This window comes from Calonectris borealis, chromosome 25 (assembly GCF_964195595.1).
Source record: "Calonectris borealis chromosome 25, bCalBor7.hap1.2, whole genome shotgun sequence".
Lineage (NCBI taxonomy): Eukaryota > Metazoa > Chordata > Aves > Procellariiformes > Procellariidae > Calonectris > Calonectris borealis.
In genome coordinates this window covers 558,633-577,665 of record NC_134336.1, presented here as the reverse complement: position 1 = coordinate 577,665, position 19,033 = coordinate 558,633, and the positions used below count along the sequence as shown (strand labels likewise).

General features: G+C 47.2%; 1 protein-coding gene across 4 annotated transcripts; it reads right to left on the bottom strand.

The window, feature by feature from the left end:
* Window positions 1–133: 133 nt before the first annotated feature.
* On the bottom strand, window positions 134–18,571 carry INPP5B (inositol polyphosphate-5-phosphatase B). Of its 4 annotated transcripts, none has more exons than XM_075173862.1 (22): window positions 18,515–18,571; window positions 18,301–18,380; window positions 17,740–17,837; window positions 17,321–17,350; window positions 16,727–16,837; window positions 12,173–12,263; window positions 10,635–10,805; window positions 9,815–9,916; window positions 9,295–9,409; window positions 8,514–8,630; window positions 7,462–7,649; window positions 6,759–6,870; window positions 6,485–6,594; window positions 5,442–5,577; window positions 4,716–4,826; window positions 3,898–4,060; window positions 3,506–3,741; window positions 2,286–2,399; window positions 1,816–1,900; window positions 1,302–1,429; window positions 933–1,044; window positions 134–588 (listed from the first exon to the last, which is right to left on the bottom strand). In XM_075173862.1, exons 1-22 carry the CDS (start codon window positions 18,569–18,571, stop codon window positions 464–466), a joined length of 2,592 nt encoding a protein of 863 aa, XP_075029963.1. In that variant the 3' UTR covers window positions 134–463. The 4 variants fall into 4 exon arrangements, with proteins under 4 accessions (XP_075029963.1, XP_075029964.1, XP_075029965.1 ...); XM_075173863.1 differs by having other exon boundaries at window positions 3,898–4,030; XM_075173864.1 differs by lacking the exon at window positions 17,740–17,837 and having other exon boundaries at window positions 18,515–18,570.
* Window positions 18,572–19,033: the final 462 nt, after the last annotated feature.

Sequence of the window (19,033 nt, the reverse complement as noted above, 5' to 3'; positions counted from 1 at the left end):
TCACGTAACGCATCCGTACTGCTACCCAAGACACGGTACTGTTACACCACGGCTGGGGGCTGCTCCAGGTCTCTTACAACGGGACTTAAATCACTGTCAACAAACAAGAGCCTAAACCAGCCAACATCAAAAATGGGGAGAGAGGCTGGAAAAATGCACCGAGATCTTTTTATTTAAATAACAAGGACTTAAAAATGCTGAGTTTTAATACAAGTTAAATAAAATACAGTGTAAATATCAGCTTTCATATTTTTGCTTGTCTACATAAACCTTATTTAGAACTTTGATATACTTTACAGCTTAAAACAGTGACACCTGATTCAAACTGCCTGATCTGCACCTTCAAAAGCAACAGATTGTATAAAATACTGTGATATTAAAAAAAAAAAAAGCCAGTACACTGTACAAAAAATATTTTTACAGTAACTTGATATCTAAAAATCAGATTAGCTGCATCTGAAATTCACGGTAAATTGTCTTCTCTCAAGAGGAACTGATGGATAAATTGCTGAGCTTTCCTCTTTTCAGTTATATCAGGTGTAGGATGTCCAGGAGGAGGTCGAAGTAACAAGCCACCAAATATACTAGCTGCATTTTGGGAGAAAAAAAAAAAAAGTCACACAGACATACAGTAAGAGCCAGTTAAGTCAACAGCAGGATATCAAGCGTAATTCCACCAACCCCAATCAGTCAAAGTGAGGGAGTGCCTGGCTTCAGAATGGGGTAAGATAAAGCTGATGACCCATGCACCTCTGAGTCACTTTACAACTTTTTTCAGGCTACTGCAATGACTGCTTCTCTATGGACTGTTTGCTCATTAGTAAATGCTTCAAAACAGTAGAGGCCATGACTGCACTCACTTTGGAGAAATGTGTTTTGTTATACAAACTGCAAAGCCTCGCTGAACAGAATGGTTATTTTGCTCGCCTTACCAAGAATATTCACATCCAAATGGTTTTTCCCTGAATTTTTCAGTAGTTCTCGCAGAAACGCCATTAGATATTCAAATACATTTTTATGGCACCCTGGCAGGTTAGAGATGATCTGAGGAGGGGTAAAAAAACCAACATTTATATTGAAGATATGGCAATGGCTTAGTAGCTTTATCTACTACCAACACCACCCTGTCTGCGAATACTAACAGCTCTTCATAACCAAGAAGCACCAGTTCTAGATCCTTTCTATTATCCAATGATTAAGTTTCTGAGAGCAAAAACCTGTTACTGGTCTGGCATAAAACAGTTTGCCTCCCCTCCCTCCAAAAAAGACAGAAAACAGTCTCACAGCGAAGCCAGCGATACCTGGCTGCTCAGCGGGTAGTTGCTGGCACACTCCAAACAGCTGCTGTACAACCTGTAGCAGATGACAGGCTCTGGCAGGCTCTCCAGGAAGAGCAGCAGGGCTTCTGCTACCGAGTGGTTGCTGCCAACTGATCCAAAGACGGTTAAGGAAGAGGCAAGCGCAGTGTGATCTATTTTGGTCGTATTTCTGCTGAAACATTAATCTTTACTTAGTCTCCGAAACTCCTCCTATTGTTCACAGCTTCCAGTTAAATCACTTGACTCCACATAGCAAGCTGTTTCCGTTGGCAGTCGGACATTTACGTAATTCATCAACAATCATTCATCAACATCGCAAGGACTTAGCAGAGGCATTTGTACTGATTACAAGGAGTAGCGAGGAACTGCAGATCTCGCTTATCCCGAGATAAGAGACGGTAATTTAAAAACCGTGGTGGAACATAGAAGACTGATAAAATCTTTTTCAGCTTTGATCATTAAGTGAGCCTTACCGGACATCAGTCTAAAAGGATACGGAGGGTATCATGCATTCCTTTGTCCAAACAGTCTCGGATTTGCTCGAATTCTGATCTGAGGCCTGGCTGCTGAAACAGGTCCTCCTGCAAAGAAGACCATTAGTCTCAAGGAAAATAAAAGTTATTTGGGTAAATAGAGCAATGTCATTATAATCTGGCTGGACAAATCTCTCCAAATTGGTAGTTACCAGCACAAATCCCACCATGAGCAGTCCTAGTAAGGTTGTGACACTACAGTAGAGAGCAATGCAGAAGGACAGCTGCTGATGCATGCTGTCACAGAAAAGGTCACCATCACGAAACAGTGCAACCCGGTGCACCAGGATCACTTACCACAGATGTCTTTTAGCTCTCTTTACCATTGGCCAAACATCCACAGTTAGCAATGATTATTATTACCAGTATCATTTTCAAAACTAAACCTCACACAAACAAATTATTTTGTGTTTCCAGTCCAAGCACTGCCAACCTGCTGGGAAGCATTGCGGAACAGGTGATTCACCATCATCCACAGCTCTTTTGGAATTTCCATAGGCTTTTCAGCTTCAACAGCATTGTCACTCATTTCTAGTGGCATCAGGGTCTGAGAAAGGGAGGTGTGGGGAGAGGGGAAGGAGAGAAGAAAAAAAAAAAAAAGGTAGCTAGCCAAGATCTTACTCAACTCTGCAGAAATGCTTCACAGAGCTTATACCTGAGACTTAAGATTTGTTAAGAAACTGTGCAGCTTCACTCACCAGTCTTCATACAAGACTAGTACAATGGGCTGAGGCCAACTATATGAGATTCAACAAGAAGTGCCGGGTCCTGCCCTTCAGCCACCACAACCCCATGGAACGCTACAGGCTTGGGGAAGAGTGGCTGGAAAGCTGCCCAGAGGAAAAGGACCTGGGGGTGCTGGTCGACAGCCGACTGAACATGAGCCGGCAGTGTGCCCAGGTGGCCAAGAAGGCCAACAACATCCTGGCCTGTATCAGAAATAGTGTGGCCAGCAGGAGCAGGGAGGTGATCGTGCCCCTGTACTCGGCACTGGTGAGGCCGCACCTCGAATCCTGTGTTCAGTTTTGGGCCCCTCAGTACAAGAAGGACATTGAGGTGCTGGAGCGTGTCCAGAGAAGGGCAACGAAGCTGGTGAAGCGTCTGGAGCACAAGTCTGGATGAGGGGCGGCTGAGGGAACTGGGACTGTTTAGCCTGGAGAAGAGGAGGCTGAGGGGAGACCTCATCACGCTCTACAACTACCTGAAAGGAGGCTGTAGCGAGGTGGGGGTCGGTCTCTTCTCCCAAGGAACAAGCAATAGGACGAGAGGAAATGGCCTCAAGTTGCGCCAAGGGAGGTTTAGATTGGACATTATGAAAAATTTCTTTACCGAAAGAGTGGTCAGGCCTTGGAACAGGCTGCCCAGGGAAGTGGTTGAGTCACCATCCCTGGAAGTATTTAAAAGACGTGTAGATGAGGTGCTTAGGGACATGGTGTAGTGGGCATGGTGTGTTGGGTTGATGGTTGGACTCGATGATCTTAGAGGTCTTTTCCAACCTGTATGATTCTATGGCACTGCAGAGCACAAGCTGTATCAGCATTCTCAGACTATGGACCAGGGAAGTGGAAGAAGGCTCTTTAGCAATAAACAGGACTTAACACCTAGTTTTAATGGTGCTTGTGGGTTCAGAAGGGAATCTTTTCTTTAACTCACAAGTTTCCGAATGGATTCTGCTGACATGTCCTGGATCGGTTCCCTCATGTAACACAGCGTGTGAATGGGAGACCCAAAGCAACTTGGCAAGTAGTTTCCCGTTACAGATAGAAAATAATCCTTCCCCCTGTTAAGATGCAAGACCAAGATATCTTCAAGTTTTTCTTCTCCAGAGTTTAAGTGTGTAGCTGTTGATTTATTAACAAACACCTCCAACTCAATTGTGATCTCAGCATCTGCCGGAAGATGATAAAAACCCCATACTCAGTTAAAAAAGGTATTAAACCGATAAGCCTGCAAATAGGCATAGCATTCTCAAAATAGCAGAGAGAACTAAGCCAGAAGGTGACAATATTAGCTCATTAACATCAGATGAAGAACGAGGAGCTCACCTGATAGCAGAAAGCCCTTACTGGGATTAGCAATCAGCCACTCCTTGCAGTAGGTTTCCTCATCTGGTTTGCTGATAAATTCGAACTGGCAGGGCACTGGTCCATTGCGGATTGTAAACTTCTCTACCTGCAGCTGCATGTATTTAACATCCTCAAAATGGAACTAGAAACAAATGTCAGTCAACATCATCAGCCAATTCCACCTTGCCAAGCACCAGCAGCAATTCCTGTCCTGTAGTTTAATCATTAAGCAGCAAGATATCCAGATTAACCCTCTTGCTCCCGCATCCCATCTCTTCCAGGATTACAAAGGATTACATTTGCTTACTCTGTATGCTAAAGTCATTTGCATTGGTGGGCCCTTTAAAACAAATGCTCCCCTCAAATAACCCCAATGAAACTTGAGAACAAGATAGCTGTAGCCTCAAATGTCTCATTTGCTTATCTTTTTTAGTCCCCAACACACAAAGCAAATGCCAGTTTTGTGACCTCCAAATCCTTGAGATTTTACATTTTATGTTTCAAAGAACAAGTCAGAGCAAGGGCCACAAACTACCCTTTTACTCTCTCTCCCCCCACCTCAGGGAGTAACACACCCTACATTTCAGCCTGGTACTGTGAATGGAATTTACCTGCATCTAAACAGAAACAAATATTTCTAGGGCTTGTAAACAGAGAACAGTTGGAAGTCAAAATATTCTACTTCTTTGGAACCAGACCCCGGGGTCTAGAATCCATCTTCTACCGCTGGAATACACTTCTGGGGTCTAGGGTTGCTCAGTTTCTCCAGCGAGTCACAGCACATGAACATACCCTACCTCTCTCTGGGAGAGGGTCACCGAGGGAATGTTGGCATTTTCCAGCTTATCCAGGGAGCGCACTATTTCCTCAAAGGCTTTTCGATAGAGCTCCTCATTCACAACCTTCACCTGAAAAGGACACACATTGCACCAACTGGCATTTACTGTGCCTCTGCAGGACAGCTGTAACACAGCTGGAAACATACCAAGTGATTTGATTTTAGCAGCACGCTAGCGTATACAACACATGTAATGAACAGAGCCACTTGGAGCCACTAATGCTCCAAGATGTCCTCAAGATCCAACAGTAAAGGACCTTGCCATAACTAGCAAGAGAGTCACTCAGTCACTACTAGATCAACTTTTTTTTCTTTTTTTTAAAAGTTTGACAACACAACACTGTGTTGTCAATGACGTAGCAGCATTCCTGCACTGCAAGTTTCTGTTAAAATTATTAGGAAAATAAGAAAAAAGGCAAAAGAACGCTTCTGAAAAAACACCTACAGATATTCATGCATTATTCTGCGTAACTGAAGTATCATTTAACACAACCCAAGCTTACTATGAACAACAATCCTATCCCAGTATCTTATCTAGCCCACCTTTTAAGCCATTGTTCTCTGTGGATGCCATAAAAGCAGGAGGAGAGGGAAATCAGCAGGAGAACCTCCCTCCTCCTTCCCCCTCTCCACACACAGAGGACGAGGTCAGCAGAGTTATTTCCTTCAGCACTGACGTACTTACCCCAATATCAAACACAGAGCTAACTGGCTTATGATCACTGATCTTCAAAGCCATATGGCTGCGATAGCTCAGCTGAGCAATGTTCTGCCCTTTCCAGAGTATCCGATCACACCACGCTGGAACACGACACTTCTCACTAAAACAGAGGTGAAAATTACAGTTTCCAGGCACAGTTCAGGTGGAGTAACAATGCAATGCAGAATACTGCTCTCCCAGAGACTCTGTTTTCCTGACATGGCCTGGAGCTAGTGCTCTATCAAAGTTGTATTTTCCACAGTTTCTTTGAGTAGTTATAAAAAGTTTGATTGTCTACTATTAGGTATCTCTGTATCATCCTTTACTTTCTACTTCTTCAAAGATGCAATTATTTGTTTTGTTCTTTTGATACAATTAACATACAAAGCAATACTCAGAGATACTTTTGACCATAAGAACCATGAAAAATAAGAATTCAGGCTCTACATTTAAAGTTCACCTTTTTTTTTCCCCCCATTGACTGCTGCACAGATTTCATTCCTGTCCTTGAAGCTAATGTTCCCAGTTTACTAAGAACACGTCAGCCATTCCGTGTAGTGCGTTACAGGAATGATGGGTCTCGCAGTCTTTTGGAGAATGCACTCAGCTACAGACAGCACAAATGCACCATTTTGAACCCTAGCTGGTCTGACCTGAGTAAGTATAACAGATATCAGCAAATAAAAGATCCTAAAAATTTTGCTTAGAAAAAAAACCAAACCAAACAAAAAGAACAAAACTAACTAAAATGATTCCTTAATTTTGTACACCTCTAACTAAAAGGAAACCCAATGGATTATTCCTGGGAAAAAGATTAGGAATATCTGACAAATAGGAGTGGAAGAAAAGCAACATAAACAGATGTAAACTGGAGATGGATTTTGAAGCCAAGGGAGAGGAACAGCAATAATCTCAGAACTGTTCCTATTTATAACCATTAGATCTGCAATTCTTTTTAGCTTTGTTTTTACTTTCTTCAATGACAACATTAGCCATTGGTAGCATCACATATGAGGCAATCACCATACCTTGTGTCCCAGTCATCACAGCCAGCATCATATTTGTATGTGGGCTGGAAAGAAATCTCTCCCTCCGTAAAGCCTTCAAAGACTGCACTTGCATTCATTTGCCTCTTTAGCTATGAAAGAAAAAAAGACAAAAAAATTAATTTTAAGTAAGCTCAAGCACAATTCCCGTATGAGCTAAAAGGGAGATGTTCAGCACCGAGAAGGCTAAGGAGTATGCGTGCAGTTTCTAACTAGCACCCTCAGCACCACCTGCAGGTGGGTGAGACATCAGTACCTGGTCATATTGGCAAAGCTCTAGAAATGCTCTCTCATCTACAAGCTGCTTCACTTTTGCCACATCCAGTTCCTCCAGCCGATAGTTGAGGTCACCCAACCATAAGATCACACTGAAAGAGAATGTACACCAGAAGTCTGCACAGAGGCCTAAAGATGTCCAAAACGCAAGCTGGCCATGAGTTGGAAGCACAGCTCCGCAGCAGTGCCTTAAACCATCCAACACAAGCATGAGCTCTCCTAATCTCAACATCATCAGGTGGATGCTGTGTCTGCTTCTCCATCAGAGAGAACAAGAAAGAGTGAAAACTTGAAAGAGAAGCTACATTTTCCGCCTTTGCTGTTTTTAATTCCTGTCCTGCGTGTTTGTCACTACCTCTTAATAACTGGTGCTTCTAATATTCCACATCGACTAAATCCCACAACCCACTGGGGAAATCGATGCATATTATTGCCCCATTCCCACTTCATGCTTGAAAATAAAACAAGGCCTGGAAGAGCATAAGAAGGCTTGTCAGAACTGTATAGGAGACCACTCTCAAGACCAGGGTTACGGTAAAGCACTTCTGACCCTTCCAGGCTGACGATTAGATCACTGGGCACCCCTTCTCACATCCCTGCTGAGAGAACCTCACACCCCGTTTCATTCATAAGGTTCTTCCTTGCCACATGCAGTGATTCACACAGTCAGAGAGGAAGCATACTCGTGTTTGCCAATAGTGAGAGGTGGCAAATTTGGATCCGATTGGCAGAATTGCATCCGAGAGCAGATGTCTTTGAAGTCCTGGTTCCTCCGCTCATATTCCTCCGTGTGAGCTGCGAGGTGAGAATTCACAACGCAGACGCTAGTGTTATGGAATTTAAACCTTATGGCAACACCACCTTTGTTACCCTGAAAGACAAAGACAAAGATGTTGGTCAGAAGCTTCTACACAACAGATGAATCCACAAATAAGTTACTAGCAGTGGACAAGCCAGAAGACATTGAGACAGACCATTTAATTCCAGAGGAAGGAAAAAGCTGAAAATGCCAATTAATGATAACTACTTCATGAATTCAAGTCAGTAACTCATGTGAGGATTGCACACAGCAACAAAACACAGCAAGCAAGCACATAGAACTCAGTTTGTAATTCAGGAATTAGCTAATACAAAAGGAAATTAACATCAGTAAGAGAGATTGTCAGTCACTTCAGCAAGTCCCAAAACCTATTCAGCAACAAACTGGATCTTTTAACCAAACCATTAAAAAAAATTGTAAATTGAGCAGGAAGCACATGGCTTAGCTGGTCCTAAATACCTTTGACAAGTTATAGCTGCAATGTTCACAGAAACTACATTCAAAGGGCACAGACTTCATTCCAATGGTGTGGAATGGCAAGAGGCCAGGAAGTCCTCCTCAGGAAAACTAATCTGGATAGACATGTTTCTTCTACTCATGTTTCCTTGTGTTATTTGCTTTGGGCAAAATCACAGCCAGCATCAAAATCACATGAGAGCAAGGCCCCACACAGCCCAGCCCATGCAATCAGAAAAAAAAAAGCCTTCAGAGAAGATTCTCCTTCAAGGTCTTTGAGCCTTTGTGAGCACATGGCAATTCCCTCTAGCAACGCCCTGAGCTGGCACAGGGACAGGGACTATGTGCTTCTAAAGGCAGCTGCATCCCCTAGCTGGAGGAATAACCACTACAAAGGAGAGGGGCTCTCCAGGGCTCTTCTAAATCTCACCCCTTCTCATGCACAGTTGCCATTCTTACCATCCTCCCCATGATTCCAGTTCCCACAGTCTCAATTTCCACCTCGGAGATGTTCAAAGCAAGGTCTGCTTTCACATACAACAGAAGCATGATTCCCACGAGCCGCACAAGCTTCACCTGAAAAACAGATCCTGTTCCATTAAATACTAGAATGGGAGAGGTTTGATGAGAGAAGGCACATCATTCCCCAGTCCAGAACACGGGTCACCAAAATACAGATGAAGAGAAAGAGAGTTCCAGGCTCATCCAATGGACCAACTGGGTTCACAGTACACAGGCACTCCAGCAGCACAGCACAGGAAGGAGCCAGGGACCAATACCCCAGTAAACAAAGATGAAGCCCAAAGCAAAACCTACAGCACAGGCACCCATGGAAAGAGCTTCCCTTCAACAACAGTGACAAGAAACAAAGCAGACGTAAGGAGCAGGAGCCAAAACAAACGTCGTATTCCTACCAAGATACCTTCACAACTCATTCCACCATGCATTGTGGAGACAGACATGGAAGGAACTAAGACACTTCCTATTCTCTTCCCCCAAGACAGAAGGAGCTTCCTTTTTGCGTGGATGCCTACCTCTGGTCTCCTGTCCTGCCCGGGCCCTCAGCACCCTGCACAGCAACACTACCTACTTCACTTTCAGAGCACTTCTGACTGAGCAAAAGCCAGCAAACAATGAGCCTCTGGAAGACACAGCAATTGAGAACAAGAAAAAGCAAAGGGAAAAGAGGCCCAAGTGGAAAATGATTCCACACTCAAACCTCCCCAAAAACCACATTTACCTTTGCATATTTGGCATCTGGGTGAAGACTATCAGTTACAGCTTTAAACCATTCTTCTTCCTTCGGTGTGTCATTGAAAAAGAAGGCTTCTTTACTCAGATCAAGCTCCTGGAAACTGTGTTAGAGGAAGGAACCCATGGATGCATGCACTTGTTTATAACTTTCCAGCCCTTTCCTCTGGGAAAGAACTAAATCAATTTATACTCACTAAATTTATAACAGAAAACTCAAATTCAGTTATGCTGACTTTAGAGGTATGTTAAATGTAAAGCTAAATTACTATTAGTATTAAATTGAATGGCATTAAAGATTTTGTAATACTGCAGTGCCAGAGAGTCCAAACACTACCAGAATAACAGCCCTTTCAAGCTATGCAAACACACACTCGAAAGCTGTGCAATGGAGTAAGGCAATGCAAACATTCCTGTGGCGTCTTGGCTGAACACCTCCATGCTACAGATTCACACGCAAGCAACCCACAGTCAAGGTTTGGGAGGATGAGCCAGAAAGAGACACTCACCCCACGCAGTAAATGTCTGGAGGGTCAGCATCACATCTCAGCCAAGGCTGGAGGCTTTCTCTGGGTGACTGACCGTTTACATTGTATGTCCCAACAAAAAATCTGCAAAGAAATTAACTAAATCCCAGAGCTGCAAATTGTAGAGCTGATGGAAATACCACTATTATTAACCCATGTACTTAATACTACATGTAACTATTTAGGAGTAACATGTTTCCAGGGGGAATTAGGAAAACATGACAAAGTTTAAATCCCTAAAATGATTTAATTACAGTAGCATCTTTACAGACATGTTTTACAGAAGGATACACATTTTTACATATAGTATAAAAAAAAAAAAAAAAAAGACTAGAGCTGTAGCAGTTTGAAATGATAAATTCATAGAATGGCATGTGTAAAAGGATTTCAACCACAGTAAAGTTTTGGTCCTAATTATATATTTCACCCAAACTCTTATGAGCTTATTGGAACAACTACATGCATAAATAGTGAACAGAAGCAGTGAGAGAGAAGGCCAGAGGTGCACAGAATTGATGCATTTCCAGAGACATTCTGAAATAAGCACAGGAAAATTTCAAAAAGGCCATTTTCTCAACAAGAACCATGAGGCAAGCCTTGACAGAGACATGAATGAAATTCTTCTCTGCTAATGCCTAAACGAGGAAAGAAAGCTGTTCTGGAAAGTATGGATCATACTTTCCTACAAAATTTCCTATTTGCAGGGATACTAGATGAAATAGTGAACATGAGTTATTTTGACAGCTTATGCTAACTAACTTACTCCCCGCAAAAATAAGTTCTTCTCAGGAATGATCATTACCTGAAGCTCTGGATGTATGTGTAGGAATCCTCCATTTGTACAAGCTGAGATTTAACAATAGTATCTCTTAGTCCAAACTTTGGTTCTGATAAGATTGAAGCCATGTTTGAAACCATTACGCTGGAGGACCGTACCATTTCAGTTGTCACTTCAGGTTTGAGTTTGTTTTGCCTGCAAATGAAAGCAAAACTGCATGATGAAACTCAGGATATACACACACCCTACACAGCTTATTTCTGCCACCGAGGAGATGATTCGCAGTTATCTGTCTGTTTCACTAGAGATAGATAATTAATGATTGGGATAAGTAAACAAGACTGAAATGAGCATTTCTTAGAACGGTTCAGATCTCTAGATAAAACCAGCTTAACTGAAATAACAAACGGTTTTCACTAAGCTGGTGCAGCCTGTTGATTCAGAGCAGGCCTTACTCACACCTCGATGTTGATACAAAACCTGTACGCCTTTCCTGCTTACAGGAACAAGGTGATGCAAATCTCATCTCCCGCTGCCTCTGCTCAGCCCTTCTGATCTCAGCAGAAGAATGAAAAACTGTGTTTCTTTAAAAAGCCTTCTGGTGGAAAACTCCCAGCTCTGCCTAGAAAGGAGGCAGCACAGGGTGGGTGGTGGTAGAGGTGGTTTTATTTAGTATCTCCTGGCTCTGCAAACTCCTTTTGCAACAGTAATAGTGCCACAGCTTGGGAGTTCCCACAAGCAAGTGGATGGTACAAATTTAAGGTCAACAACCTGCACACCAGTGCCAAGGACAGCATACAGACAGACTTTGAAGGATATGCAGCAGGGTCCACAAAGTCCTGGGAACTGGAAAATTAAACTGTAACATTTGAAGAGTGTATCTATGAGACACAGTGGCCCTAAGCCAAAGCTCTCTGAATTCAAAATAAACAACACTAGTGGGTCCTGTCCCACTAAACAGCAAAAATATGCCCAAATAGGGGACTAGCAGGACTGTCTCTGAGAGACTGTGCTGAAGCTCCCACTAAAGTTTTGACAGCATGCTTATGCTGAACTTTTTTCTCTCCTAACTAGAATCTGCAGATTCTCTTCTCAAAACGTTGCCAACTTCTGCTCTGGATCCCACCACCTCTGGAGACTGCAACCGACACGGTCGCTGGCAGATGGAACTAGATAATGCCGCCGCAAGATTGCTCGAGCACTGGTGTGTGCACAAACTCACACGCTGACACCAGGGAGATCAACTTCCTCACTTGGTTTCCAGAGAGAAAGCTCTCTGCACTTTCTTTTTCTTCCTCTAGACATCAAAGCATCAACAATTTGGCCACCACAGTTCATTCCATCCCCACACAATCACCCAGAAGTACCTAGAACTTTGGCGCTGTATATATTTACTGTCACTATATAGAGATCCTCTGTGGAGGGGAGGCATAGCTAAACCGGCAAAGAAACATTGCCACCACTTTTACTGCTCACTAGACCTTCCACAAAGAGTTGACGTGCACAACTCTCCCTTCAACTGCTTCACCAAACCTATACAAGAAGCAAGAGAGATACCATACCTGGGAGCACTTTTATCGGTGCTGTCGTGGCTCCGGTTCTGACTAACTGCAAGCTTTTTTCCATTCTGTCTGACGCCTTCAGAGCCAACCACTTCCAGAAAAAAAACACAAAGTGTTCTTTAATTTATCAACACACTTATGCAAACACTGGCAAAAATCTGTGAGCAGAATATAATTTGCATTTGTGTAGAGAAACAAAGTGCCCCGCAGTCTCTCTTTCAGTTATCTGATAGATTTAGCTTATTTTGACAGAACTGTTCTGTGACGATGCAGCTTCCCCTCTAGAGGAAGAATTGACGCTACCATGCCATGCAGCCATGGAGAGCAGCGGAACTGCTGTATGCTGCCTGCCCATTGCTGGCGCAGGTTGTTGTTGGCTCTCCTTACAGCTAAGCCAAACCAGGACTTAGCAGCACAAAATCCAGGGCTTTATCCTGGGAATCTAAAAAATGTATGTTAATAACAGGTTTTTCCTCTCTGAAGCAAGACAGGAAGTACAAAGAAAGGAAGAAAAAGGGGGAAAAAACAAAAAAAAAACACATTACCATTTAAAGGGTTTCTACCTATCTACAAATACATAGCAAAGCACAAGTGTCTCCCCCCTCGAGGCACTGCAGTACAGAGTCACCATATGAACCCACCGTACCTCAGCACAAACAAACGCCTCAATGCAAATTTTATTCCTAAAAAAATAACTGGGCAGCTATGATGCAAATATAACTAAATACAGGTGTGACACTAAACACACCACACCACGTTAGCAAAATTTGACCCGTCTTTCAGCATTTTGTTTCAGTTACGACATTGTGCTCCTACAAGTGGCAAAATAACAGTTAAAAAAGAGGATTCCGCATGGGGGTTTCCATGTTTAAGATGCACAAACAGCAATCTCAAGATTATGCTACTTAGCACACAAATCTAATGATGATATAGAAATTGTTCTTAAGATTATAAGGTTCTAGTCATTCAGCTGAGCTTCTCCTTCAGTGAGCATAATCCAGAAAAATTAAAATGTTATTGCTGTCACAGCACATTCTCCAGGACGAGAGCGCAAACCAGAAACAGAACTTGAAGTACTTTACCTAAGCATTCAGAATAAAACAAGAAGTGGCCATATTCTCTAGCTTGGAAAACCTCTTCTGCCCAAGAGTCCCCTGAGAATAAAGACTGTGTAAGAGGATTTATCAGAGGGTGGTTGCAGAAGAGCACGTGACTCAAATCTCATCACAGATCATGCAGCCAAAGTCACGTAGAATTGAACAGGAGCATATGCAGTTCAGAGGTGCACTGCGAAGCGTAGTCTTGGTGAGCTGGGACAGAGCCGAGACATTAAGTACTTAAGGAGTGCTGCTTGAGCCTCTGCAAGTTCTCCCGATAAAGGCCATGCAATGTATCTTGACAGTGACAAGAACCAGCTTGAACTTTCACTTTAACAGACAACTGCTACCTTTGTGACAGGAAGGGAGCAGAAGTTCAGGCTTTATTTCCCATATCGGATTATGCCAATTGCCAGCATGCAGAAGGCGTTAGTGCCAGCATGGCAAGGCTCGCGTGCCTGCTCAGTGCTGCTGACAGGGCTGCTACGTAATCCAAAGATCACAGTAATATATCACACTTGTGCATTCTAACCTCATTAGCAAGGTAGGATTCTCCTAAGGAAAAGATTAGCCCTGGAAAAAGGCTGTTTCCTTCAGATAAATTTATATCTAGATACAGACACAGCTAGATGTATCTGTGCCTAGATACAGCTCTAGCCAGAAGGGATCTATATGTTAGCAATCTGAGGTGGAATACTTTAGCAAGATAATGACCTTGTTCCATAATTGAACTGGGCACAGAAATAAAGAGCTATGTGCAGAGATTACAGAACAACAGAACGTGTATGGCCTGAATCAGGCAGGATTTGCATTTAAAAGAGATTTAAGGAGTAATAAAGACGTTCTTGTTAAAAATGTGCAGTACATTATAGTACTGTTCTACAGCAGGAAAATGCATCATATCTTCTGGATAAAGTAGGATCCATGCTTAGTCCTCGAAAGGCAGAATTAAATTAGCCTTGCCATCAGTTATATCAGTCTTAGCCAGTCCGTTCCTTCCTTAATGAAAGCATAAGCAACAGTCCATGCAGGACCGCGCTGCTCCAGGCTGGAGGGAAGTACGTTTGTTCTTTTTGCTGTTCCAAATGAAGCGACACTGCAGTTGTGACTGTGACTGCACAAGCATGCACACAGATAGGATTTTAGGTAGGGGTTTTAACTGAAATTGTGAACATAAACCATATAAGGTAAAGCACATTTAAAGCACATTTAAATCCCTTTATAGATGCTCTCATTTATTAGCCAGCCTTAATTCACAGCAGATGTAATGAACTAATATCACTCTACTAGCAAACGGCAGATTTTACACAGTATTTAAATGTGCTTTGATTTGCGTATGAAAGTTGCTAACTCCGCATGCACATTCATTTAAGGACAGAATGAGTTACAGCTATTCCTGGAAGATGTCAAACAAAACCTCAATCTATATCAATTTACGTTCCAAAAGATCCCAAGTAATGGCAGGGAGCATTTTCTTCTGCTAATACAAGGGGGGGTGGGGGGTGGGGAGAGAACCCTAGACTCCTTTAACTCAAGAAAAACACAACAAAGCCTTGAAAAGGCAATCTTGTCAAAGCTCAAAGGCATGATTTGATAGAACTACTTCCCAAGGAGCTTACCATTCAGAGTGTTACTGTGCTCCAGATACAACAAAACACACCAGCAAAAGAGCCAGGGTTGTGTTTCATTCAGCATGTTTTTCCTCCTAAGCACGTAGATACGCCCCAGTCCCTCCCAGTCAGCTCTAAGCTACAAGTTAAAACACCCCGTCTCAGAGAACGTTCACAGCTCCCTACCTTCGCTCAATCCATGCTGCGCTGTTACCTGAGTTACAAAGTTCATCCCTTCTCTTTTTTTTTTTAATACACCACTGATAAACACAGAAATAAAAAGGAATGCCAGCAATACCAAACTGCGCCTTCATGAATTCAGAGGAGCCCAGTCTAAATGAAGGTGGGTAAACTAGAAATGGTGTAATTCAGATTTTGAATCCCACACTGACTTCCAGGAATTGCTCTAGCTCTCTGCATCTTCTCACACGTGCACTTTGCAAAGAGGGAAACGGCAACAGACACCGGGAGCCGCGGGGATGCGGCATGGGCAGCAAGCATCCACCCCGCAAGAGGAAGAGGTTGATATCCCGCCACGAGAGCGCAACCGACCCGACAGAGCCCAGTGGCAGCCGAGAGGCGGCAAGCAGAGCAGGAGCAGCGGCACCAGATTAGCAAAGCCGCCGAAACCCCGGCGATCCTCGCAAGCAGCGCTCGGGATGCTCGGAGCCTGCTGGGCTCTGGATGGGGCGATGCTGGCAGAGCCCCGGCGCCGCACGCAGCTCTGCCCCCGTCGCGCCCGCGCGATTCGCTTTGCTCCCGCTGCCTGCGACCCGCCCGCCCGCAAAGGGGACGCCGGAGGCAGCGGACAGCCCCAGACCGCCCACCCCGCGCCGGCTCTCGCCGCCCGCAGCTGCCGCCCGGCCGCGCTGCAAAGCGCCGGGAGCCCCGTGCGGGCGGTCAGCCCCCGGCCCCGCCAGCCTCCCCTCCGCAGGGCCGCGGGTGTCGCCCCTTGCAGGGCGGCCGGCCTTGCACGAGCGCCCGGGGCCAGCGCTGGGCGGCCCCTGGACAGAGGCCGGGCAGCGCGGCTCCCCCGCCCGCGGCGGCTCCCCCGCTCGCTCCCCGTCCCGTCCCCGCGCTCACCTCGGCGGGGCCGCCCGCCTGCGGACATCGCCGCAGCTCGGCGCCGCCGGCCGCCCCGGCCCCGGCCCGCCCCGGCCCCAGCCCCAGCCCGCCCCGGCCCCAGCGCCCGCCCCCGGCCCCCGCCCCGCCCCCGGGAGCCGGAGCGCCGCACGGGCGCCCCCGGCGAGGCCGCAGCGGCCGCGGCGGCAGCTCCGAGCGCGTCCCCCGTGGGGGTCGATCCGACCGCTCAGAGCTCCGTGCGGCCGCGCAGCGGGAACGGCGGCGAGCCCCTTCCGACCGAAACGGGGCCAGGAGGACCGCGACCGTGGGGGGGGACGCGAGCCGGAACGCGCGCGGCCGTGCCCCAGGCAGGCAGTGCCGGCGGCCGCCCGTGAAAAATGCGCCAGACTGCGCCCGCCTCAGAGGCGGTGAAGAGCGACGGGAGAACAGGACACGAACCGAGCTCCCACCTTAAGAACTCTGCCTGGTCTTTCCCAGCACGGGCTAAAAACGAATTTCCATTTGGCCTTTGGACCGCACAAGCAGCAGGTCGCTTGTCACAGTACTCGCATCTCACTCAGCCGAAATCACCAGCATCATCCCTGCTGAGCTGTCTGATGATGGAGAATCGTCACACGTGCAAATCATTACAGTTCTGTGCAAGTTTCAGCAGCACAGAGGCCGATGCTGCTCTTCCACACAGAGAAGAAACGCCACACGCCAGCTGAGCCTGCCTCCAACCACCAAACCCACAGGTCACATCCAGCACACGGCAGAGCTCGTACCTGGGCTGCACCTGCTGACCTCCTGAAGGAACATGCGCGTGTGGGAACCAAAAGGCAACCGCACCATGAGTCGATCATCTTCTGAACTTATCTGGATAGTCACGTCAGAGCCTAAAGACATTGGGAGAAGAAGAGCTTTTGTGGTTAGTGCTGACAAGCCTTCAGAAACCGAGCAGTTTCTCCACTCTACAGCAGCTAGTGCGTGCATGCATGCTGACTTCAGCAACAAGTCTCCCCATGCCTTCTTATCATGGTCCTTTTCTACATTTTACATGACAATGCCATTTAAAAATATAAACATCAGCACTTATAATAATTTTTATTCTGCTCATTCAGTGGCAATAATTATTCTTCCAGTAGCAGTTTAAAAGCATTTAGAAAAATCGTTCTTTTGGTTGAACTGGGGTGACAATACTCATTAGCGTGAACTAAACCAAGGCGAACAGCACGCCAAGTTCCCCAACAGCAGCAAGATGAGATCCCCCCAGTCAACAGTCCGATCACAAGAGCCCCCATTCCTGCCTCACTGAGTGTAGCTGGCGCAGGGCCCAGGAACGCCTGTAACACAGGCATTAAAGCAACAACAGAACTCACCAATGACATGAAGGTCACTGTCAAGTACAACTGTAAAAGCAAAACAAAGTTCAGTTACAAAGCTAAGTAACAGGTTTGCAGACCGCGCTGATACTTTGAGGCTAGCGAGCTCGGTAAGTTCCTCAAACTCCAAATACTCCTTGTACAAATGGAGACGGGCAGAACAAACCTGCCGGGGTGGGAGGCCATGGCTGGTGCTTGGTAGGACACAGGGCACTCTGGACTGCGGAGCAATCAATTTAGAAGGGCCCTTCCAGCTATGCCACGTGACGCACAAGCATCACCAGGGATTACAAATTGAAGAAAAATGTGAAGGCTGAATAGATCCCAAATTTCAGCAAGTAGACCAACAAAATACGGACTGCAAACCCCTTCATCCCCTTCTTTGGAGGTGGCCACTAAGCCGAAGAAGTTAGTACCTTCTTCCACTGCAAACCCTTCTGTGATCGGGATAACTTTCTCCAGCCAGACATCCTCAGCTGTTATGGCCATCCGCCGGTGAGTGTATACATAGATCCTGCAAGCACGGAGCAGACACGGGGGTAACGCCTCCTCGATTCTGGCATCTCTGCAGGTATGGACAGACCCCATCCCATCCAGCAGCGCCTGCTAGCGCAGCCTCATGCAAACCCCAAAGCAACTCCTCAACCATGTGCCCACTCGCCTGCTTACCCCGCCACTTAAATAAGAAGGTATTTATGTTACTGGCAAAACGCACCAGACCAAAACCTCTCGCGCCTGGGCTTTTCTCACTAGCCACCCGCAATGTGCAGCAGGAGAAGTGCCAAGGCACAACGCCTTCAAATCACTGGCCCACTGGCCTCCACCCCGGTAGAAAGTCTTTGGGATAGGAAGGAGTTTCCAAGGCCTGTAAGAGACCTGCAGAGCTCTCGGCTTTTCTGCAGATGTTCCTACTACCAGGACCACCCTGCCCTCCCTCCCCACGCAGCCACCCCGCCGACACGGCCCCCGGCACCTACGCGTGCTGCCCGCAGCTCTCCACCAGGCCCAGGAGCCGGCTCTCCACGCTCTCCCCCGCAGCCAGGACGCCCTGCACCGCCTTCAGCCCAGGGTCAAGGAACAGTGGAGAGAGGCGGGAGCCCCGCGGGCCGCCAGAAGCGGGCGGGAGGGGAGGGGAGGGAACCCGGTCGCCCCCGCACCGGCTGCGCACGTCGAGGCTGAAGCGAAGGATACGATGCGGCACGTCGCGCCCTGCGCCAGGCTCTCCTGGATGGCGACCGACTGGTCCATCCCCCCGGCCCGGCCGCCCGGCGTGGCTGTCCCGACGCGTCGCGCCCGGCCCGCGGCGCCCCCCGCCCCCCTCCGCCGCCGGCACCGCCCCGCTCGGCCGCCCCGCGCCCTCCGCCGCCCGCAGCCCTCCCGGCCCGGCCGCGCGGCCCCTGGCCTGCACCCGGGCGCTCCACTAGCCCTGCGAGACCGGCCCCGGGCGCGCCCCCGCGCTGCCGCTCGCCGGGACGGCGCCGGAGGCGGAATGACGCGCCGGGGCCGCGCCGGGGGGAGCCGCCGCCACGGGCCCCCGGAAGTAACGGCGGCGTCCCGGGGCCCGCAGGGGCCCCGCGCCGTGCGGGGGCATCGCACCGGCAGCCGCAGGGCGGTTCCCCCGCCGCGGGACAGCCCGGCGCCGCTCCCCGCCCGGGGCCGGGGGCTCACGGCCGAGCGCGCCCTGCACGGCGCGGCGCGAGCGGCCGAGAA